This window comes from Lactuca saligna, chromosome 5 (genome assembly GCF_052625555.1).
Source record: "Lactuca saligna cultivar CGN05327 chromosome 5, ASM5262555v1, whole genome shotgun sequence".
NCBI lineage: Eukaryota > Viridiplantae > Streptophyta > Magnoliopsida > Asterales > Asteraceae > Lactuca > Lactuca saligna.
Genome location: NC_136421.1, coordinates 264,066,886 through 264,093,083, shown reverse-complemented (window position 1 = coordinate 264,093,083; position 26,198 = coordinate 264,066,886). Strand labels below are relative to the sequence as shown.

Genomic DNA, 26,198 nt, shown 5'->3' with positions numbered 1-26,198 from the left:
AGAACTATGATTGTTGGTCGGATCCTGAAGTCATACCTGTAAATATAGTTATTATACTTATCCAAGTGGGAGACTATTGGATAAGATGTCTAAGTCCCTAACTATATTTTGTATGTACTTGACCCGGCTTGGCATGGTCCATTTGGGTTGCATGACATCTCAACAATTGGATAGACAAAATGAGAATAAGGATACTTATGATTCGTTAATATACTATAATATATTAATATGAGTTCATATTATTTAATTAGTATTGATCAAGAATTAATTTGGAATTAATTCTGTGATCAAAAGAGACTAATTAAATATATGGGGATTAATTATGTAAATCTTTCATTCTTATATAGTGGGCTTATGGTTCATGATTCACTAGATTTTTCTAGGACCCATTGGGTGCTCCATGGAGGTTAAAACCCATGTATCATGGGGGAAATGAAAAGACATGCACATTAGGGTTTACATGGTGTAACCCTACATGTGACACACTATATAAGGAACCTCATATGGAGCAAAATCGACATCTTAGACACAAGAAGTGAGGGATAGCCGAATTTTGTGCTCAAGTGTACTTCTCTCAAGTTATTTCAAGAGTTGTGGAGTTGTTTGACGCATTTGAGGCATCACATTTGGGGTGCTAGGCTCACAAGGTCTTTATGAATCCAAGCAACAAGAAAGTTATGTCATTCTACTAATTTTTATATTACAAGTACCCCATGGTATGCTAGTTAGAATGAGAACCTTGGAAAAACCATATTTGAATGTATATTAGAGAAAACATAGATCCAAGGTTTCTAGGGTTACATGTACACCATAGGAGTGTTAGAATGCTCAAAACCCACCAGGAAGAAGGGCATGTAACTGGGGCTTTGGGGAAGAAGCCCAAAGGATCCGACACTAGGTCGAAGGGCCAGCCAGACCTAAGTCGCTGCAGGAAATGTGGCAGGCCACATGAGGGGACTTGTAGATTGGGGTCATCGGGCTGCTATAAGTGCGGCAAGGCTGGGAACTTTAGCAAGGATTATACTACCCCCACCCCTACATTCCAGACATCAGACCTGATTTGCTTCCACTGCAATCAGAAGGGCCATAAAAAGGCCGATTGCCCAAGATTGACAGCAGCAGCGCTAGTGGCGGGGCCAGCAGCAGCGCCAGTCCCAACGCCCCTGCGCCATTACTAATGGCTGGTAGGGCAAGACAGAGGCTTTAGTAGTGAGGATTCGAGCCTCCCAATTGACTACCGAGGAGGCACGCGCCGCACCCGATGTGGTGACGGGACCAAAAATGCATCTTTTTCAACTTAATTCATCAAGTCCAAGTCTCCAACATTCATATCTGAAGCAATATGATGTTTAGATGGATAAAGTTCCACAAACTTTCAAGATCTAAACTTTATGCACTTAAAGTGACCAAAAGCTCATAACACCCAAAAGTAGCTAAAGTTAACAATTTAGTCATCAAGATTCAAACTTTATACCTCCAAAAGAAAGATCAAGGTGAACAAGGCCTAGATCTACAAGCTCTAATGCAACCAACACTTCTTCAATGAGTTCCTTCTTATCTAAGGTGCACCAAGAACACTCCAAAGCACTTAAAAACACCTTTTTGCTTATAAGGCTCAAACTAGAGTTACGGTTTCAAGGAGAGTGTTGGAGAGGTGGAGGCTGAGAATGTAATGGGTTTGGGGAAGTTAAGGAGCTTAAATAGGGCTCAAGCCATGAAAATAGGGTTTAGGAACTAATCGTATACGCCCATCATATTTCTAGTATGCCAAGTGTACTAGGGATGCCCTAGTATGCCCAGCGTATTCCCCATACGCCCGACGTACGCGGCTAACCCAAAAATCTTCCTAAATTCAAATGGTCGTAACTTATTCGTTCCAACTTTGTTCTCAGCGCTCTTTATATCCACAAAATGTATTGAGGAGCTCTACAACCCTATCTAAATATCTTGTACTAAAAACTTCTCGAACAAAAATCCATATTTCATGCAATAAACCGCCTATGACTTTTTCCCGTTCTACCCTTCGGCCCAAAACACAATTCAAAAGTTTAGATCTCATAATCATCATTGTCTCCTTCCAAAATGTCTAAACATTACCTCCTTAACTTAAAGCCTTTACACAATCAACATCTGGCCAACGGACCTGAAATATGAAATGATGGGAAAAAAGATGTTACACCCAGTGACTTCGGTTTCTGGCCCAACTGTTTTGGCCAAAGTTAAAAGGCCCATGTACTAATTGTTATGTAATATTTAGTGAAGAGATGTAGGGTTTAGAGTGTGAAAACATTACGAATTATAGAGGAAAAAGTGAGGACAATTGTCTAACCTAATACAAAAGGCTCTCTCTTTTGGTGTGGATGTATGCAATCTTGCTAAATCATGTAAATATGTTGTTATGCTCTATCTACTTCCATCTTGCTTGATTATTGTCATTGTTTGTTTTTGGGTCCAAAGGTAAAAACGCAAATCAAATAAACAAGGTTAGTTAGTGTAAATTTTCTGCTTTCTGCATTGTTTTTTACTGCAACAACACTTGTCTTATAAGCTCTTCGTCGACTTCACTAGGTGCCTAATACCAAATATCCTCCTGATGTCCTCTTCACCTTTCATGCCCTCAAACCCCATATGTTTCCCTTTGAATTCAACCCATACTTCTCTTTGTGTTCCATACTCTTAACATCCACATTCTTACTTAAATTATCACTAGATTTATTAGCAATTTTAATACTACAATTCTTCCCCTTATAGTGGAAATTGTGACTTGAATTTGATAAATTATTACATTTCGTATCAACAACAATATTAGGAATCTATCCCAAGAAAAATCCTCCTGTGTATGAATGGAGCCAAAAGTCTCAATCCACCGAAAAGAATAAAACATATATGATTCATGCATTTTTTTTTTGTTTGGACAACAGTTTGAACAACCGACAATATACAATAACATTCAGTTACACAAACCATGAAAAGAACAACATTCACTTCATTCTTCCTAAGTACAAAATAACATCCATGAACTCCCCATTGACAAATTTGGGTTATACGATAAATATGGAATCAAAATCAACACCTTACACCTAATTTGCTTGATATATGGAATACACTTTAACTATCACATACAATACCAATACGCATGTGAGAATTTGCTTATACAAAAGATATCGTTGACAAAATCTTTTTGTCGACATACGCTTATATAAAACAAAGTACAACTCAAATAATTCATAGGTTATAATGATAAAAAATTAGCGAAGAGTCCTCAAACATGTGAATCAATGCGTCAAAGTAATCCTTATAAAATTGTGATTAGAAACCCTATAAAATGCCGACATTGCTGAGTACCTTCGATAACACTTCTGAAAAAACAATAGATGTTTTTTTTTTTTTAAGTTAAAGGATTTAAAAATAGTTTTTGCAATTGTTTTAAAATTAGAATTGGTAAATAAAATAGAAATTAAATATCTTTTATTTTTTATTTTTAGTTATCTTCCTATCCAGTAGTCAAGATTTGGATAAAAATCTAAATTAGATATTAAGAGAGAATTATCTAACCTAAATAGGAAAATAAATAAAAACAAAGATATTTAATTTTTGATAAAAATAACTATTTATTGATGTGGAAAAATAAATTGGTAACAGATAAAATTTGGCGAGAGCGTAATATAAGGAAAGTTAGGAAATCAGAATCTGTGTGACGACTGTCTGAGCCGGCAAAGAGGAAAAAAAGATGATAAGTACAGATGTCAATATTTGATTGGTGGACCCCACATCCCGTGAAAACAAACAATACGTATTTCACTTCTCCAAATTTCCCTATTTAAACCCTTTCGTTAGACAGATAAACCAGTTTTCAATTTAGAGTTAATCCTGAGTGATCGCCTCTTTGTTTTATCGAAATATCACATCTAGAGATTTCACCTTTATCGTACCGTAATGGCTGGCGGAGGGTTAGCGGTAGCCGCCGCCGGAGGAGTAGAGTTTGAGGCCAAAATCACGCCTATTGTCATCATCTCATGCATTATGGCAGCAACCGGCGGCCTTATGTTTGGTTACGACGTCGGCGTTTCAGGTAAAAAGACATCAAACTCTCCTTCTCAAATCTCATTAACAGATCATATTCTGAATACGATAATGAGGATTTGATTTTCACCTTATTTGGCTAATTAAAGGAAAGATCAAATCAGATCAATATCATTATTTTGCTTAACTCCCCAATTTAGTTTTTGATTGAATGATTGTTCAGATCCGGCATTCAACAATTAACATATTCGACATCGATCGTTTTTAACGTGAAATCCGATTGAAATATCTAATTCAATTATTATTATGTTAATTTTTGTTAATTAGAGTGTTAGGTAGGTAGATCGTAACGATTCTCGTTTTTTTTTTTTTTTTAATAACACAAAAATTGAATGTGATCTGCACAGGTGGAGTGACGGCGATGCCGGATTTTTTGAAGAAGTTTTTTCCGGTGGTTTATAGGAAGACGGAGGAAGGCAAACTTGGTAGTAATTACTGCAAATATGACAATCAAGGCTTACAACTATTCACTTCTTCCTTGTATCTCGCTGGATTGACAGCAACTTTCTTCGCGTCTTACACCACGAGGAGACTTGGAAGAAGGCTGACTATGTTGATTGCCGGAGTATTCTTCATCTTCGGAGTTATTTTCAATGCCGCTGCTGTAAACCTTGCCATGCTCATTGTTGGGAGGATTTTGCTTGGTTGTGGTGTTGGTTTTGCTAATCAGGTAATTTGTTCGATTCCTCAAAATCTTTATTTTGTCTTTTCAATAACTAAAAATTAACGATTAATAAACTAATAACAAATTAGTACAGCTTGCTTAACGTATAGTATAAAACTATAAATCCTTGATTTTGGATTTGTCGACGGGGTATGAAACAAAATAATTTAGTTTCAACAAATTCAGATTCTTAATGCATCATCATCATCATGAATAGTCCACAATGGTAATTTCAAGTTGATACAAAATAGTATATTTTTCAACAAATTCAGATTCTCAATCTATCAGCATCTTGGGTATAGTCAACAATGGTGATTTTAAGTTGATTCTTTTATGTGATGGTCTATTAGGTACTTTTAAGTCTCGACTTTAAATAGTATTATATTATTATCTTCATTGCCATTATTATAATTAAGAGGAAAATAAACAAATCCAATTCTAACATGTAAGTTGATTACGGATAATTCAAGATTAAAGATAATATAAATAATAAATTATTCTTATGCAAGTTCCGATCTTTAAGAGGATGCATGTTACAATGATTTAATTTTATTAAATTTTAATAATTGTTTATTTTAATCGACGAATGAACAGTTTCATTCTTTTCTGGATTTAATCTTGTAAAGCATTAATTATCTATTACTGTTTTTTTTTTTTCTGCACAAGAAAAGAAATATGGATAATGTACGGTAAATATTTTTAATGAACATTATCTTTGTAATTTTTTTCAAAATTTTAATCAAATTGTAAATTTGTTTTTCAAAAATAACTAGAAGTAGTTTTCTTGATATCATCTTTTATGAGTTTTAAAAGGATTTACCATGTTTTATCTTAAATATAATTTAATAATGTATTTAATACGTTACACGTATATGTTATATTTAATTATTATACAAAACAACAACACTAATATAAAATCTAATATCACATTTTGTTATTTTGTTTTTTTCTTTATGATGTCAATTGTATTCCTTATCGTTCATTTCATCTACTCAGTTTACTCCAAAAAAATGATATCCAATAATAACCATATTAATTATGCATTAAATAAAAATATATTTTCTCACACACAAAGCTGAAGTTAACAATAATAGTTATGCATTAAATGAAAAGATATTTTCCAATTTCCATACACAAAGTTGAAATAAAGCAAAGAAATTTTTTCAAGTCTTTAGGGAAGCATATCATGTGGTCCACCCAACCACTACGTGTTGGTTTAAAGAAAGACAGCTCTGATTATTCATTTAAAATGTCAAAAATGATATAAATGGAATGGAAAACAAAAATAAAATAAATTTTGTATGCTAGTTAAGTCAACTTAGTTATCTTTTTCATATTTTCTTTCAAAAAAAAATTGGATACTACAACCAAAGAATCTTCTGATGCTTTCGGTAGACAAAACGTAAGCATTATTATATATATTATAAGATAAGTTCAACGAAAGCAAACCAAACGTTTATACGACTTAATTTTCGTTATGTATATCTCGTTGTTTACACAACTTTTTGAAGCAAACAATAAATGCAATACGGATTTACACCTCATATTTTTCAAACTTTAATAAATATAACGAGATTTATCCTCAAAAAGTCCGTGGCCTTAATTCATATAGCATTAGATAAGATAAAAAGGTCCCATCCCAAAAAGTTGAATCATGTGTTTTGTTTAAAAATTGAAAATAGTGATGCGTAGTGCATGTTTGGCATGCTTTGGATATTACTACGATCTAATCTTTCAATTTATGTCGGATGACAACATATCCTCTTTTCTTATCCTAGGATCATATCATATATATCCGTCGATCTTCTCCATTCCAACTTTCTTGGCATTTCTAAAGTTTAATAATTACACATGATTAATTTCGTCCTGAACTAAAGTTTTTAGTTTTAAAATTTTTAATTCGTAATCTTAAAAAAGGCTAAAAGCATAGTTGCACGTTGTCATAAAATTATTACATCGATAATATCTTATATAAATATGACAAAACTGATACGTAATGAACCAGTTCGAGTACATGATAATAATTGAAAAATGTTTGGCAAATAAACGTGAATCAATCAAAATCAAATCATAACGTGTGATTAATTAATGATTTTATTTCAGGCTGTTCCAGTATTTCTATCGGAAATAGCACCCACAAGAATACGTGGAGGTCTCAACATCTTGTTTCAACTTAATGTCACAATTGGGATTCTTTTCGCCAACCTCGTCAACTATGGAACAGCAAAGTAAGTTAATTTCATAAATAAATATATTCAATTACATTATCAAAACATTTATTTATTGGGTTTAATTCACAGGATTGAAGGTGGTTGGGGGTGGAGACTCTCCCTAGGGTTAGCCGGAATCCCGGCGTTGATGTTGACAGTGGGCGCACTCTTGGTGGTTGATACACCAAACAGTTTGATCGAAAGAGGCAAATTAGAAGAAGGAAAAGCTGTTCTTAGAAAGATACGAGGAACTGATAATGTGGAACCGGAGTATTTAGAGCTCGTTGAAGCAAGTCGTATCGCTAAAGAAGTCAAACACCCATTCCGCAACCTCCTCCTCCTCCGCAAGAACCGACCACCACTCATCATCTCCATCGCCCTACAATTCTTCCAACAATTCACCGGCATCAACGCCATTATGTTCTACGCGCCGGTGCTATTCAGTACGCTCGGCTTCGGAAACGACGCTTCTCTTTACTCCACCGTGATCACCGGCGCCGTGAACGTCCTCTCCACGATCGTATCAATCTACTCCGTCGACAAACTCGGTCGCCGGATTCTTCTCCTGGAAGCCGGAGTCCAGATGTTCTTCGCACAAGTTGTAATCGCAATCATCCTCGGAATCAAAGTCACCGAAACCTCGGATAACCTCAGCACTGGTTTCGCTGTTCTGGTTGTGATCATGGTGTGTACGTTTATCTCGGCGTTCGCGTGGTCGTGGGGGCCGTTAGGGTGGTTGATTCCGAGTGAGACTTTCCCGCTCGAAACACGGTCAGCCGGGCAGAGTATTACTGTGTGTATAAACTTGGTGTTTACGTTCGTGATTGCTCAAGCTTTTCTGTCGATGCTTTGCCATTTTAAGTTTGGGATCTTCTTGTTCTTTTCGGGGTGGGTGTTGATTATGTCGATTTTTGTGTGGTTTTTGGTGCCGGAGACGAAGAATATTCCGATTGAAGAGATGACGGAGAGGGTGTGGAAGAGGCATTGGTTGTGGAAGAGGTTTATGGATGATGATGATGAGTATGTTCATCATGATGATTTGGCAAAGAAGAATGGGTTTGTTGGGCCTTTGTAGAGACTGGGCCTGTTGGTGTGAAAATATTAGGGTAAAGCTATACAAAAATAAAAGCTATGGAATATGGAGTATAATTTAGTTGGTGTTTATGATTTTGTTTTTATTTTTTTTAGTCGGTAAAGTAAAAAACCGAATAAGAAAACAATTCTAGGTTTTAAATTTTAATCTTGTTTGACCTTCTTCTTATATGAATTTTACCACACTCGGATGGCTTTGTGACATGGTGTATCCTTAATTTGCATTTACAAGTTGCTTTGTGACAAATGGTTTATAAGTAAGCAAAAAAAAAAAAAGATCTAGCCTTCTGTTTTTTTATTTTTGTGCATGATTTAGTTACTCGTGATTTTAATTTGTAATTGAATAAGGCAATTTGGATGCAAAATTCAATTATTTGTTTGATTGTTGGGCAATAACCCTTTTGTGATTTGGTACATTTGAATTGATTTCTTCCAAGAATGTGAAGTTTGTTCTATGTCTCCAGTATATTTAGCGAATAATTTGTATTTTTCCACCATTGGTGGTATGGTGCGTTATACTCTCATTTTGAGGTTTTCCATATTAATTTAGGCTTAATATATAAAAAGTTTAATAGTTAAAGGTTACTTATGAAAAAAATATGGAAGCCAGAGCCCCTCTGATTGGTGATGAATTGTTTGAATGACCAAAGCTAATATAAGTAGGATTCTCAATTTGAATGGTTTTAAATCATGTTTGAAAATGCAAGACTTTATGTGAAAGGTTGTTATTTGTAAGTGTTTGCTATTGATAAACCTAAGAATATAACATATGCAAAGTGAAATATTTTTCAGACATGTATGTGGGTATATTTAGCAATCAGCAGTGGGTTAATGATTAGTATTCTAAACTATATTAGTATGGAAACTGTTAATGATTAGTATTCTAAACTATATTAGTATGAAAACTCATTCTCATACTTCATGGAGAAAACTTGAACAATAAATTGTTCTTATTAAAAGAGAAAATAAGACAAACAATAAATTGTACGTTAAAACTGTATTTATGTTCATACTTTATGGAACAATCTTCAATAATTGTATGCTCAAAAGATCGAAAACAATTGTTCTTAATTAAACATAAGGAAACCTTGAATTGCAATGGGGAAACTCATGTGTATTGATCGTTTGAATGAGGTTGCAAAAGGTTGCAAAATCTGGTATCAACTTTGAAAATGAGATATAAGGTTAAGAAGTGACCTAAATAGCCAATAAAATCACAGGTGGGCCTTCACGAGCTACGATATCTAATGCGTTTTTTAGGTTACAAAAAAAATTAAATACGTATCAGAAACATAAAACTATTTTATGGGCACATGTAACCTAGATATCTATGGTTTTTCTCATAATAGCAACATACTATGAAAACTATAAATTAAACTAGGTATAATCGAAAGTCACAAGGATTGAATTACATACCTTTGAGTATTATTGAAAGTACTTTACTCTTGATTCTCAAGTATTCTTTGGAAATCAAGCAACAAAAGTATGGATGCCTCAATGATTCACACCTAATACTCTAGAAACCCTAGTAACGAACAGGAGATAGGAAAGATGAGAGAATTTTCAAATTTTACTACTCAAGAGGGTTACCCCCAAAAAATGTATGCCTAGGGTCTCTATTTATTGTTGGTGGATCACCAGGATAAACCCTAATATGAATAATAAAATATTCCTATTTTATCTTATTCAATTTGGTTATCCTTATTAGCTAAGGAAGGCTTCCAGAATCCGTTTTTCCAGGTATATTTCTTTCGAGTTGAATTTAATTACGAATCTTATTTTGAGGATCTTTGGCTTGGCTACGGAGTGGCACACTAGGTGTCACGACGCGGCATCGTCGAAATGGGGTGCGCACTCGTAATGGATGACATAGCATGGCAAGATTTTGGACACGACATGGCGCCTATTTTGGTGCAAACCCTAGATCTCTGGGTTTGTACACTATTTAAAGGCACTAACTCCTAGGTTTTTTCTTATTTTGCAGCCTCCACCCTCTTAGATCCTGTCTCATCAAAACCATAGCCTCCATATGTGTGTTTGGTGTGTGTAAAGCCACTTTTGTGAAGATTAAAGGAAGAAGGAGTCTATTTTGGTGCTTGTGTGCTTGGTTCCAGCTTAGATCTTGCATCTTCATCACATTCCTAAACTTTTGGAGGTAAAAATTCTTCACCATTCTCATTAGATCTCTAGATCTAGTTCCCAGTCATTTTATAAGCTTTTTGGTCCATATCTTCTTATTCTTGGAGTTTGAGTGAATTTCCAAACCTTTGTATGCCTCATTTGAATTTTGTACCATGGTGGTGGTCAGAAATGAGACTTTCATGCTTAGTTTAGTGTCCATGTATTAGTTGCAACCATTAAGAGCTTAGGATTTGAGATCTTGGGTTATTAGGACATCTTAATAAATAAAGTTGGAAAATATATCCATCTAGACCTTGAGAAGGTTCAGATCTAAGATTTGTGGTTCATGGGGTTAAGGGTTAAGAGCTTATCTCATTAACTTGTGAGAGCACAATTCCTACGACATGGCAGCATGCTTGCCACAACGTGGAGACTGGTATCATCATGATTGTTTTATGGTGTAGCTTCCACGGCGTGGCCTATAGGTGGCCATGAAATGGAAGGAAGATGAGGTTAACGTTGACCGTTGAATTTTAACCAAATTGACTTTTGGCCAATTTAAGGATTTTAGTGTGTAGACTCATAGGGTACTTTTATATTGATCATTAGATCATTCTTAGTATCAGGCTTCACTATTAGAGAGTTGTGGTGTTAGTATGCTATTTGCAAGGTGAATATCCTCATTATATTACCTATATCGTAGTATGTGCATGCCAAACCAGCTGGGTCTTATTTGTTGATTATTGTTGTTGATAACTTCATAACTATTGATAGTTTATAGGGTGGTTGATAACCCATATGACTGCTATGAGCCCATAGGACTGTTGATAGTCCCAGGGTTGCTTATAACCCATATTTGTTTATATTGTTATGATGTATGTGATATTTAGGATTGTTGCTAATCCCAGGGTTGCTAATAACCCATAGATAATTATTATGATGTGTTATATGTGATATTTTGGGGAACTCACTAAGCTTCGTGCTTACAAATGTGGATTAAAATGTGTTCATGTATTTATGATGACCGCAGGAAGCCGAAGGCTTGAGTGTACACACTATCGACAGTTTTTATGATTCTGCATATTATGATACTCTGATTTTTGGGATAATTGTATTCAATGTTGTAAAAATCGATCTAGTGGCCGATTAATTGGCGCCTAGGCGCTTGGCGGCCTCTAACCGTCTATGAATAGGTGTTAGAGGATTAATTTATCATCATTGGTCAATATTGGTCAAATCCTGTCCAAATCAGACACCAATTCAGACCAAGTCATTCCAGCCCACTCTAAAGAAGTCGTTGGCCCAATGGAGCCAACAACCCAAAGCATAACTGCTTTATGTTTCGAAGGGGATTGTCGCTCATTTTATAGAATATCTTTGCTTATTATTTTTCCCCAACAACGATGTGGGATATGGAACTATTCCTTACAAAACTCATCTTTTATTCCTTTCTTTGTCTTTGTTCACATAACATTGTCCTTTTTTCTTCCTTTCTTCTTCACTTTTTCTTAGTTCATGTAATAGGTGGTTGAATGTTTGAGCTTCAGTTTTCAATAGTGATTTACTGGTTTCCATAACCACTTCTTGGCCTGCCATTCGATGATAAGAAAGTCAACACATAAGAATCTAATGGGGATACATTGGACCCTGCAACACCGACGACCCCATAAGAATGGATCATCTACAACATCAGTTCAAATCCACCCCCTTCCAAACCCTGAAACCCATCGTTGTCACCCCCTTCTATCCCACCTATCACTCGCCCTTCTGAACTCATCATATTGTTTTCCCCTTTTCTCTCATCCTATTCCACTTGCACCATCAAAATTAAAAGTATGCTCATTGTATGATTTAATTTAAGACGCTAGGTTTAGGGTTGGAAAAGAACTACAAAGGGGGAACAAAGTGGGTCTGGATCGCTAAAAAGTACGGGAAGAGAGGTTTGGTGGTTGTGTTGGTTTCTGGAAAATCGTAGGGGAAGGTGAAAGGATGGCCAGCAGGTTATCTCTATTCCGATTAAAGAAATGTTTCAAAACTATTTTGTAACGACCCAAAAATCAAGGGTAAAAATTTCATTATTCAATACAATCAAAACACATATATCTTTTGAATCCAATCTTTTTAAAACATTTCTGATTAAAAACATTTATCAGAGTTCATCCCAAAATCGAATATTGTGGAAAACACGGGTGTGTGTGTGCTATGATCAAGTCGGACCCTTCCTTTCCAAACCGATGTTACCTGAAACCATAAACAAAATTGTAAGCATGAAGCTTAGTGAGTTCCCCAGAGCATACCCCACACAGTCCACATAATCACATAAATCATACAAGCTATATCAGCTATATAAACCATATTAGTTATAACAGCTACATAAACCACCTAAGCCATATCAATCACATAAACCTTGCGTATGAACATATAAGGAATGTCATGGGCTCCCCCACATGGTCTTATATCTAACTGCCATGGGCTCCCCCTGGGATCTTCCATGCAAGTATCACAAAGACAACTAGCATATCACATATTGTCATAGACAACTAACGTACCACATGCCACATAATCAAGTAGCATGCACAAGCCAAGCATATAAACATATAAGGATGTTGTGGGCTCCCCCCGAGGTCTTACTCCAGGATTCCATGGGCTCCCCAGATGGTCTTACACCTAAGTGCCATGGGCTCCCCTATGGTCTTAAATAGGAAAGCCATTAGCTCCCTACATGGTCTTACATCCAAGTGTTATGGTCTTCCCATGGTCTTTAATAGGAAAGCCATAGGCTATCCACATAGTCTTACATCCAAGTGCCTTGGGCTCCCCCATGGTCTTTAATAGGAAAGCCATGGGCTCTCTACATGGTCTTACATCCAAGTGTCATGGGCTCCCTCATGGTCTTTACTTGAAAAGTCATGGGCTCCCCTACATGGTCTTACATCCAAGTGTCATGGGCTCCCCCATGGTCTTTCATGTAAATATCACATAAACAAATAACATAGTATATAACATATAACCAACTATCATGCCACATAAAACTAAATCAAATAATGTACTACATATCATAAAATGGGCCATCCTTGGTGCCTTTAACCCATTGGTATGGTGAGGAGACTCACCTCGCACTGCTGAAGTCTAGCGGATAAAACTATAACTGATGGTTGACAGATTCCCAAACTGTCAATCATCAAAACGACACCCAATTAATAATGGGTTCCAATATATAATCATAAGTCCATGCTTGGGATAAAAAGACTATTTTTCCCTTAACCTAACATGGTCCAAAACCAAGGTCCCAACACACACTCTAACGGCCCAAAAAAACCAATCAATGACCTAAGGCCCAACATATGGCCTAATTTTCCAAATTGGGCCCAAACCTCTACATGGACTTATCTTATGGCCCAACCATTTATCCTAGCCCAAACATTTGGCATTCCGATGGTCCGATATCTCTAAATCATCAAGGCCCAATAATGGCCCATATATGGCCTAATTTTCCAAATTGGGACCAAGCCTTTCCAATTGGCCTTATCCTAAAGCCCAATAAATTCCTTAATCCATAAACATGTTCCCCATTTGGCCCACGAAGGCCCACAACATGTTAGTTCAAGAAATGGCCCAATAAGAACCCAAACCTAATTAGCGTTTTCACATAAAATGATGATTAGGGTTAAGTGTTCCTACTTAACCAATTAAGGACTTAATCCATTAATTCCATTACTCCACTAGACCAAACTTATAATGTGGTCGGACATAATTCAAATTTCCAAATCCAACGATCCAAACGCGGGTCCCGACAAATCCAAAATACACATTTCCAAAAATTAGGGTTTTATAAACCCTAATTAGGGTTTCTAACCAAATCACAAAACCAATTAATCCAATAGTTAAGTTTTTACATTAATTAAAGTCTAATCGAGTTGATCACCACCCACTACCACCTCAAACAATGGTGGTTGGTGGTTATTCACGGTGGTGGTGGTTATGATCTTGGGCCAAAACAACAACAAAAGCACTCCAAACATCAATCCAAACACACTAGAAAGACCACATCCACCCAAGATGGTGGTTAGCAGTGGTGGAATGGCAGCATAATATGGCAACATCGGAAGGGTTATGAATGGACTTGGGAACCCAAGGCAAAGATGTGGAAGCATTACCCTAAGTTGTTCACAACAGCAGACTTTGAGGATGAAGCATGATTCAAGTGAGTGAGAATTATAACATCTTGATTCTAGGTATTTTACATTTTGACCCTTGATATGAGAATTGTTTGAATTTTGGTCCCAATGACATTTTTGTAAATTTTGGGAGCTTGTCACACCCCAAAACCGGAATGGCGTAAATGTTCTGGGGCAGAGGACGTCATGTACAGTATCACAACAATGCATAATAGTAAACAAGCAACAACATCATCCATTGCATTAATAATATAATTCAATACAAGTGTGTTCTATGTATTGTTTATAAGACACCAAAAATGAATAATCAAAAATAAAGATGGGTCTGAAAGTGCTCCGTCTTCTCAAAACCTGCCATCGGTACCTGTCTATTGATGACCTGAGAATACAAGTTATTTTGAAAGAGTTTATCAACATTAAAGCTAGTGAGTTCATAAGTATTTAGTGTCATTTGTTTGTATAAGTTTGAAGCAAATGTTTGTAACAATGTAATGTAATTATTTGTAAATGTTTGTACTTCCTAAAAAATCCTATATTTTCTACTGAAATGTAGTCTTCTACCAAGACCTGATTGTTCTGTATGTTTGTTCCTTTGTAAAAGTATGAGTTTTTCCCAGCTATAACTATCCTTATCAAAATATAGTTTACATTATCGTTTATGTGAGAAGATTACAAAGTAAATGCAATAGGGAAATAATGTAGTATTGTAGTATTGTATATAGTAACTACTATTGTACTAACTACCTTAAATCAATATTTATTAAGATAAAATGTGATATGTTGTAACCATACTTGATTGACTAGTGGAAACACGATGCTGAAATACGTCGAAAAGTTATAACATTCGTCACCCGTAGACCTGCAGGTCCCACTGTAGCTAGCGGCAAGGTGTAGGATGGTCAGTCTAGTATAGATCTATACACAATTTCACGCTCTCCCTCCAGGAGACTCTAGTTACAAAACGAGACATGGTAGTGATGCCATTCCCAGAAATAGTGGCTCACATTTACGTTAGAGTATTCTTGTATATGTATAGTATGCTCTGCGTGTATAGTGTATAGTATGTTCTCTTCGTATAGTGTATAGTATGTTCTCTCTGCATAGTGTATAGTATGTTTTCTCTGTATATTGTATAGTATGGTCTCTTAGTTTCTCATCATGGTATGTTCTTTCTGTTTCTCATAATAGTAAGTTTGTATTGACTCATGTATGAACTGGCTCATGTATGTTTCACTGTATTAGAAATAGTGAATAGTAATATCTTAAACTATACCTATTATAGTTTACTAGTAATGTTGTTTGAATGACTGTGTGATTTATACACCTTTGCTACACAAAGGTGTTGAGCTTGAGGTAAAATCTTTTATATCTATATACATATACACAATATATAGCTAAGGTTCAAACAACATTAAGACAAACAGCCTAATACTCTAAGTCCACAACCAAACAAGGAACATGAAATAAAGCGAGTTATCAGTCCAAAGTCCTTTCAATCTTACTTATATAAATATATCTATATAGACATGTTTTTGACAATATATAAGTTAAAAGAGTTTGATAAATAGTTTTAACATAAAAGAGTTTGATAAAGATGTTTTGAAATAAATGTTTGATACCACAGTTTGGAAGTATAAGAAATCTAACTGTTTGTTCTAGTTATTAATCACATGTGATTTATATAATAACTACAATGATTCAACTTGTATCACCCCCATAAAAGCATTTAAAATAATTTAAAAGGTGGATTAAGGGGTATGAACTCACATGTAGTGATTGGTTTGGATGAATGAGTGGTATAAGATGCTAGGTGTCAAGTGAAGACTTAAGCGCACACACGGATCCTATTTAGCATATAATGTCACATATATGTATAAGATTAGTGTTTATACAACTAATCATGTAAGGGAAAACACCCTAGGACTTAGAAAACCCTAATATTGAAGTGCTACAATCACATATGATTTCATACTAAGGGTGTATGGCCACACTAAGGAGTTTACGGCCAAAATGGTATGTCCATGGGAGTTCACGGCCATAGGGTTTACGGCCATATGTGTTTACGTCCATAAACTCATTCTATTTTGAGCATATGGTTGTTTTAAAGGGCTTTCAAGCATTGAGAAAGGGTTCTAGGTTCCATGATTAGCCTTATGAGGGTTTAAGGTCACAAATGCACCCTTATCAAGGGTTTACGGCCAAGGGAGATGCTCTTGGCCGTAAACTCTTGTTGTTCTTGGGAAAGGCTTGTTTTTCAAGGTGTAAATCAAGAGTTTTAACTAGATAGCAAGTATATAAGAGGATACTTATGATTCTTAAACTTAGAAGAGTAGATTTCAGCCGAAAGAACTAATGTGTTATTGATGTTCTTGATGTTTCTTGAAGATCTAACCTAAAAGATGATGTTAATGGATGGAATCAATGGGTGATACTAGATAAGAAGATGCATTAACTATTCAAGGGATAAACACTTACATTTTTTGAAGAAAAATGAAGATCCTTGATGATAGTTGAAAGCAAAACCTGATTTCTTGGTTTGGAAGTGGTAAAAGTGTTGGAAAATGGACAAGTTTTTCATATATATCCAAGAGTTTACGGCCACCATGAGTTTACGGCCGTAAACTCATGGGCCCTGGTCGTAAACTCCTTATAAAGGGGTTTATGGCTTGTTTGTTGGTTTTAAACTTCAACGGACACTTCCCAACACTCATTCCTTGGATGTACTATGTTTAGAACACTCAAACAGACTCTAAACAGTGCTAAAAGATAGCAGAAATAAGTTTGAATTTGATTGAGTTGAATGGTTGTATAAGCTAGAAATTTCGGGTTGTCACAGAGCTGTCTGCATACGCTAGGCATACCAAAGCATACGTTAGGCGTACGTAGCATGGACCAAACCCTAATATTTTGGTTGTATGCATTATTTATACATATTTAACTCTCAAGGCTCCCTTCATTCATCAGCCCCAGCATCATATTCGACCCTTGCAAACCCTAATCCATTTCTAGAGCATCTTTGAGCCTTGAGTATGTATTTTTCTGATCTTGAAGGAGGAAGAAGGGAGAGGAGACCATATTAGAAGAGTGAAGAACCTTAGATCCAAAATCACATCATCACTTGGCACTACTTATAAGTAAAAATATATGATTTTGATGAATTTTTACTTAGATCTTGTTAGCCAAGGATTTTGTGTTCATTGCAGTCCCATATTTTGTTCTATTTGAGTGTTAGTAACTCTAGACTGAGTGAGTTGTCCTTCTATACATTAGGAGGTCTAGAGTGATAAAAATGGAGTCTTGGTTGTTCTTACCCCTCCATGCATTCCCTTTAGTATTTTAGACCTTGTATTAAGTTAGGGTTTTGGTATTAAGCACTTAATAGTCATGCAAGATCATAAAGTTGGAAACTTTATGGTTGAGGACTAGATCTAGATTTTGGATGAAAGTGCTTAATGGAATAAGCACTTATTAGAAAAGGTGGTCGGATGATGTCTACATTTGGCATACCAAAGGGTACACTACACGTACGCGGTCAACAACCCATAATCTGCTCAAGCTTCTAGTACGCCCTACATACAAGCTGATTACGCCTAGCATACTCAGCTGAGTCGACTCAGTGATTTCTTTGACTTTTGATTTTGACCATGATTTTACCATGTTTGAACTAAGGGTATTTTGGGTGTTTTGAGTGGTATTTGAAATTGGACATTATTTGATGTATATGTGACTGATAGAGCTGATATTTGGAGTAGTATCCTATTCAACTATCTATGCAGACTGAGATGTGAGTTTTTCTCACTGTACTTATGGGTCGAAGAAACCAATGTCGTCCCACTGTGGTTATTTATCCTTGTTTAAATAATGTTAATATGTTGTATTGATATGTTAGAATCGAGTCCTATTATATAGGATGTTGTTATGCAATAGTGATCTGTGGATCTGCCTGTTAATCTGTTGACTAGTTATATGATTATATGTTGTTGGATATATGTTATCTATTTTGTATGTTTCGACATTGTATGTTTGGGTTAAGGCGTTCCTTCTTTGTGCGGAAGCCAACAAACCTGGGAGCAAGCCACACATAAGTTGTGAGCCCAAAGGGCAAGCTAGACTTATGTTGTGAGCTCAGGAGTAAGCCAGATAAGAGTTATGCGCTGGAAGGAAAGCCAGGCTCATGCTATGAACTCAAGGATAATTCAGTCTGTTATCTATTGACCCAATATGCATGGTATTATATGTTGAGTGGTGGTAATTTAGGGGAATTGATCAAGCTTTAGCTTACAATTTTGGTTTTATGTTTCAGGTACTTCAGATGACCATAGGAAAGCAAAGGCGTGATCATGCGGATCCTCTTGGTTTTGATGATACTGATTTAGGACACTCTGATATATGATTTCTATTTTGAGAACAATGTTTTGTAAACGTTTGGTTTTGATTTGGGTTTTGTTTGAAAACAACGATTCCTCTTGATTAAAAAATGAAAATTTTAATCATGATTTTTGGGATGTTACATCAGACATTCGTAGCAAAGAAGACTATAAGTATCTATGTGACATGTGGTGTGAACCAAAATAATTGGTAATGTTTTAAAAATATTTGAACTATTGAATTATTTATTATTATTGAATTTGGTCTACTATTTGTTAGTTTTATTTAGTTGTATGTCCTTGAAGTAAATGGCAAAAAAGAAGGTTGTTGCTTGCAAAAAGCAAAAAATAAAGACTAGAAATAGGTCGAAGAGTACAATACGCTATCATATTGAGCGTGGACATGATGTGGATTCTTCATCTAGTCATATTGATTATTGAGACTTAGCAGCTAACACATTGGGATGAAGAAAAAGGTTGGAAATCTGCAGATATGGCAGCAAAATATATAAATTTACTTTCTCATTTCTACCTTTGATATATATTATTTGATAAATAATTTAATTATTATACTCATCTTATTTTTATACGCTAACAAGAAGAAATGAAAAAGATGAGAAATGAGAATTTCTTGGAATCAATGAGTGACAAGTTGTTTCTAGAAAAGGTACTTGGACAAAGCTATGTTCTTTTGTTTGGGTGGGGACGTGATCCTGTTGTCGCTGGTAACACTGTAGGTTCTTCTAAGAATTATATGCTTCATAGTTAGGGATGAGCATCGGAACCGGGTACCCGCTTTTGGAATCAGAACTGCCTTGGAACTGCCAGTTCTGGAACTTGAACTGCCTTAAGTGGTTCCGGTTTCGGTTCCAAAAGTTATGGAACCGCCTTAAGTGGTCCTGGTTCTGGTTCTCATTTTTTCGGAACCGTTACCCGCTGGGTACCCGTTGTAACCGGTTTAGAATATATATATATATATATATATATATATATATATATATATATATATATATATATATATATATATATACACACACACACACACACAAATTATTATTTCATATAAATATGTATGTGTTACTTAGACTGGTTTAGAAGATATTGATCTGATTTTGTCTCTCTTTGTTCTGAATTGATTCGATATACATCGAACTAAGTTGTGGTTTTTCGGGTTGCCCGGTTCCGGGATTGGTTCCAAAAATTTATGAACTGCCTAGAGCGGTTCCGATTTTGATTCTAACTTTCTAAGAACCGGCGGTTCCAGTTTCGGTTTCGGTTCTCGCTAAATAAGGCGGATACCCGCCTATACTCATCCCTATTCATAGTTACCATGATTTGGTAGATGAAATGGAAACAATGAAAAGAGAACATGTAGCTATGAAGCAAATGTTGATTGAGAAAAACACCATGCCTCCTCCTCTTAGCACATAATCAGGACGATCTCATGGTGATACATCCAAGTGTGGTACATCTAACCACACTTAGTTGGGATAGTCTCATGATGAAAATATTGATATGTATGATGATATGGAATGAACATTCTAATTTTTTTAATATGTAGCTACTCATGACCAGTTGATCTTTTGGAAGTTTAAGTACTTCAAGTTTTGAGACTTGTCATTTCTTGTGGTTTGAATTATTACGTTAGAGGATTTTCTATTTATAATGCTATTTTGACTGCATATGTTTCTATTTATACACATATATGCATTTATTTTGTATTACCCTATGTATATCATTTTTAATACCCACATATAAATATATTTTTAGCAACACGTATCATAACCAATACCTACACATAAAAATATTACCTAAACATAAAAATACTCATGCCCACACATATTTTTATGACGTGTAATCCACATCATTAACCACGTTAACAACCACGTCATCAACCACACCAGCATCCGTGTCATCAGTTACATCAGCTCCCAAGCCATCAGCCATGTCATTGACATCCCAAACAAACCAAAATACCTCTACCTACACATATTTACTACTTGTAGCTACACATACATGTGTAGGTATACATTACACTATATCTACAAATAAACTATGTGATATTAATGATCTATATCAACAAGCATAAGTATACACATTGTTACACTTAATGTATGTGTAGGTAATAATGACTACCAACACATATTATACTTTTACCCACATATAATATGTGTGGCTAAAGATCCAAATTTTATGTAGTGTAGATCTCCTGGTTTGGACCTTATTAAAAAGCACCAACTCCAAGGGTTCTCCTTATTTAACAACATCCACCCTCTAAGATCATATACCATCCAATTCGCAGCCTTCATATGTGTGTTTGGTGTATGTGAAGCCACTTTTATGAAGATTGAAGGAAGAATGAGTCCATTTTGGTACTTGTGTGCTTGGTTCCATGTTAGATCTTGCATCTTCATCACATTACTGAACTTTTGGAGGTATAAACTCTTCATCTCTCTCATTAGATCTTTGGATCTAGTTCTAGGTCATTTTATGAGCTTTTTGGTCCATATCGATTTGTTATTGGAGTTTAAGTGAGCTACAGAACCTTTGTGTGCCTCATTAGACTTCTAGACCATGGTGGTGTTTAGAAAGGATATTTTCATGGCTTAGTTTGGTGTCCATGCAATAGGTGCAACCATTAAGAGCTTAGGATTTGAGATCTTGGCTTATTGGGATGTCTTAATGGATAAAGTTAGAAACTTTGTCTATCTTTACCTTGAGAAGGTTCAAATATGAGATTTTTGGTTCATGGGGATTAAGGATTAAGAGCTTAATCGATTAAGTTATAAGAGCCTAGTTCCCATGACATGACATCCTACTTGCTATGACGTGTAAACTAGTATCACCACGACTGTTTTTGGCGTGTAGCTGCCATGACATGGATGGTTAGTTGGGGTTGACTTTGACCATTGACTTTTAACTAATTTGACTTTTGGCCAACTTGAGGATTTTAGTGTGTAGACTGAGAGGGTACTTCTATATTGATGATTAGGCGATTCTTAGTACCATTATTCACTGTCAGAGAGTTATTGTGTTAGTCTGGTATTTGCGAGGTGAATCTTCTCAATGTAATACCTATATCATAATGCATGCATATCAGGCCAGTTCGATCTTATTTGCTAACTGTTGTTATATGTATATCTGAGTTGTTAATAATTCTAGGACAACTAATCATCAACATGGTTGTTGATAGCTCATAGGGTTGATGTGAGCTTATAGGACTGCTGGTAATCTCAGGGTGGCTGATAACCCATAGTTGTTTATATTACTGTGTTGTATGTGATATTTAGGGCTGATGATTGTCCTAGGGTTGTTTATAACCCATAGATGATTATTATGCTTTGTTGTGTGTGATATTTTGGGGATCTCACTAATCTTGGTGCTTACAGTTGCAGACATAAATAGGTTTCAAGTACTTTAGATAGTAGCGGGAAGGCGAAGACTTGACTATACACATTCATCAACATTTTTTGTAATTTTGCATATTATGATATTTTCATTTTTGGGATAACTGTATTTGACACTCATGGTTTTTTTTTTACTTGGTTTTATGGAAACAATGTTTTTACCTAATATAAAAATGAAAATTTTGGTTGTAAAAAATGGGACGTTATAGAAACTGTCCAAGCCATGATTATTCTACAATTGACTTCATTGCTTAACTATTAAACAACTGTAATTCAATCATTGCACCTTTAATTAATTCTAATTAATCTAAAATTAATTTCTAATTAATTATAAATTAATGATTAACCATTTCTAGTTAATTTATTAATCAAATAATAAATTAACAAATTATTTCCTCACACTCCTAAAGTTGTTCCTAGCTAATTCTAGTTGTTGAGGACAATCCAAAAATGACTTTGCTTTTATTCCAAAAGGTTATACCAATTTACTTATGATATTAGACACTTAGGCCCCGTTTGATAGCTACTGATTGAGAAAGTGTTGACTCAGAAAGATTTTTCTGGGTAATAAATTCTAACCAGGTAAGAAACCATGTTGTTTGATTATATATCTGACTGAATATGTTGGCCGATAAAAAATAACAATTTTACCCTGCTACTCTATATAGTGATGGATAAAATTGTTGAATAATTATATAAACATACACATTTTCATACAATATAGAAACCAAACAAATTATTGCAAAACAACACAACTCAAAAATCAAAACCCCAAAAGAGCAACTAATAATCTACCATCAAATTATTATTAATATTGTTACAAAATTTTACAATTGTTGACAATCCATAAGAAATTCATATTCATCTAGGCTATTACTACAAGAATCCTCAAATCAAGAACAATATACAATACTTATAACTTCATGGTATACAAATCATCTTATCAGATCATTATACTTTAATTTGAGCTATCATTGTCACAAAATATCATCATAAGCAATAATTTCCCAACCTCTTGATGGACATTCAAACCTTTTCTTATTCTACTATTGCCCTCAATCTCATTGTTGATGGTTTTGTTACTATCTTTCTTTTCATCTCTGGTATTCACAATTACGAACCCAAGTTTGTTCCCTCTTCAATGTCTGCTAAGTGGAAACTCTGGTTTCAATAATTTTGATGACGACGAATAACCTTCTTTCTTCTTAACCCATTCCCTTTATTGTGGCACTAGATCACACGCCTACATCACTTGTACCTACAACATTACAACATCATTCATTTAGTTTCTATCAAAATCTGATCTTTTGTGAGGTTATAAACTTAATTGATGAAGGTTCATATCCTAGTTGGAATAAAGGATAATACAAGGAAACATAAATCATTCCATGGAATTCATAATCTCCAAAAATAACATTCAAGAGCAGATATGTATCTATGTGTTCAGGTATGAAACAACCAACAATAGAAAAATCACATGAAGCATTCAAGAGCAAACAACAAAAATCGGAACTTTCCCATTCAGATTTTGAAAAATCAATAACACAAATCGGAACATTCAACAACAAAATAATTAGAATTTTTATCCCCATCAACAACAAAAATTAGAACTTTTATGAAATCAATTTCATAAATTAAGAGCACAAAGGAGCCACTGAAAGAGGGTGAAGAAAGGAGAATGTGTACCTGATGAGAAGAGGAGAACTTGTGATGGAAGGCGCTGGAAGAATCAATTTCAAGAATCGATTGAAGGGGCTGGAAGAATCGATTTCAAGAATCAGATTAAAAAATGAATTCATGAATGAGGTGTGAAAAAGGAACATAGGGAAGGATACAACTTGGAAAGGCTTCTCCCTTTCTCAATCAGTCAATTGTTTTCTTCTTATTGAGCCAGACCTTTCTTTCCAAGTCAGATGACCAAAATTTGTTTTACCAAACAGATTTAGCTGACCGAGTCAGCCAAAAACATCTGACCCGAATCGGTCAGAGGTATATCAAACAAGGCCTTAATCTAACAATATCGTCATTTTAGCTATTTCTTGATAAAAAAAAAAATTAAAAATTAAGCTAAATTCTTCCTTACATAAAAATAAACAAAATCATTTGAGCAAACTATGAAAAATCGTAAGAAATTTGATGAAAAGGCATCTCAAAATGAAGCACAAAATAATCAAAATTGTTGATTTTCTAGGTGGGCCTTCTTCTACTCAGGGTCGCCATCCCTCCTCAATGGAAAATTTATTTTATGGACCAAATAGAAAATGGGTTAAAATGTATAACGGATATATTGGATTTTGTGGCCCTCAATTAGAGTGTAGTAGATATAAGATTACTAGAAAGTCAACAACAAAATACAATAAAAAGTGTATTTTCTTGTAATCAGAAGTCATCATGACTCTTCCCCCTTTTTTTTACCTTCTTAGGAGTTAGGGATGTATATGATATTTATGTTATTATATGTTAAATTGTGAGATTAATTTTTTTTACTTGTGAAATTGTGCCCATAATTATATGAAACTTAATATGTAATTTTGTAATTTGCAATTGTAATAAACCGATTATATTGTCAATTGTTGACCTAGTAGGTATGTAATCTTTTGACTGTTGAAGTTAATTGCCTATATATATGATTTTATTATACCCTTTTATTATAATTGTTAAATGTTTGAATTTTTTTGAAGTGCAATAAGTTAATTGTTTTTTTTTTTTTTTTTTTTTTTTTTTTTTTGTCGAGAGCGAAAAAGATTGAGATTCCACAATCCTAACTGATCATATAGTTAATTGCTAGTTCTCTAGAAAGAAGAAATTTGTAGAACCGTTCTCCTCTTGTAGCTTTATGCCGGAGCAATATAACCCCTACACTGGAGCACCATCCTTACGATGAATTCCTTGACAATTAGACTCGATGGAGTCATTGAGTAATCCACTCGGCAAATCCGAGGTAGCATTAGTGAACACCATGCCACCACTTCAGTAAACTCGGCTAGGCGGCAATACTCCACAATAAATCACCGAGTTTAACTACACACCGATTAACAATTTTTTTTTTTAATGTTTTATATTTTTAATTTTTAATGTTTGGTATGCCTGGTAACCCACACTATGTAAATAACAAATTTTTGTTGTAGTATGATGAATTTGATATGACACATATGTGGACCACGACAAAATTAACATCATTCCTCCAGCCTTACAACATAATCTTTTGTCATTACTCCCAAAAGATTTCAAAATTGTTGCATCTTTGCCCGTTTTTATGCACATTTGGTTGCCAATTTTTTTAGAGAAAATAGACTAAACTGCAATTTGGTCCCTGTGGTTAGCAAAAAAGTGTGGATGGAGTCCAAAAAGTTTTCAACTTGCACCAATGGTCCAAAATAGAATAATTCTTGTGGTTTTGGTCCTTGAAAAAGTTGAAAAGACTATTTTGTCATTTTTATTTCTTTTTTGTTTTTTATATTTATTTTAATACCCTTTTAATATAAAAAAATAAAAAGAAAATAACCCATCCCATCCCCCACCAGCCTGTACACTTCTCTCTCTCTCTCTCTCTCTCTCTCTCTCTCTCTCTCTCTTCAATCCCCCACCATGTTTTTCCTTCGATCTCAAACCACTATTGCAGTAGCAATACCAAATCCTCCATCACCAACACTGACCCACACCTTCCATCATCGATAAACAAAAAAAACAAGAACCTACATCATCGATAATTTCTCAGCTCTTCCAGAAATCTTACCATTTTCACATAAAAATATCAAAATAAATTAGGTTTGATTTTCTTACTTCTTCCTTGGTTTTAACATCGATTTCACAACTATGTCTTGTTTGAAAGCTTAGGATCTTGAGAATCAGAACAAATCGAGAGGTACAATAACCCTCTAAGAGAGAGATATGGATTGAAATTGAGAGGAATGATAATTGGACGCAAGCTAGTAGATTAGAGACACCTCATTCTTTCTCTTTGACTTTCTTTTTTGTCTCCCTTCTTCTCCTATTGAGCAACACTATATCATTATCTCACTATCCTATCTCATCCACTAAATAATCCATGCAATTGGGGAATTTTAGGCAAACGA

The 26,198-nt window shown here is 35.0% G+C and overlaps 1 protein-coding gene across 1 annotated transcript; it reads left to right on the top strand.

Annotated features, from left to right (window-relative positions):
- The first annotated feature begins 3,838 nt into the window (after nucleotides 1-3,838).
- Nucleotides 3,839-8,251, top strand: LOC145047680 (sugar transport protein 13-like). The gene is made up of 4 exons (XM_078996017.1): nucleotides 3,839-4,072; nucleotides 4,431-4,753; nucleotides 6,851-6,975; nucleotides 7,048-8,251. Exons 1-4 carry the CDS (start codon nucleotides 3,937-3,939, stop codon nucleotides 8,030-8,032), a joined length of 1,569 nt encoding a protein of 522 aa, XP_078852143.1. The 5' UTR covers nucleotides 3,839-3,936; the 3' UTR covers nucleotides 8,033-8,251.
- The last annotated feature ends 17,947 nt before the right edge of the window (nucleotides 8,252-26,198 follow it).

Excerpts from the sequence above, each read along its gene's own strand:
- LOC145047680 (XM_078996017.1), top strand. The coding sequence starts at position 3,937 with ATGGCTGGCGGAGGGTTAGCGGTAGCCGCCGCCGGAGGAGTAGAGTTT. Across the intron at positions 4,073-4,430 it reads TTACGACGTCGGCGTTTCAG|GTGGAGTGACGGCGATGCCG; the intron begins GTAAAAAGACAT and ends TGATCTGCACAG. Across the intron at positions 4,754-6,850 it reads GTGTTGGTTTTGCTAATCAG|GCTGTTCCAGTATTTCTATC; the intron begins GTAATTTGTTCG and ends ATTTTATTTCAG.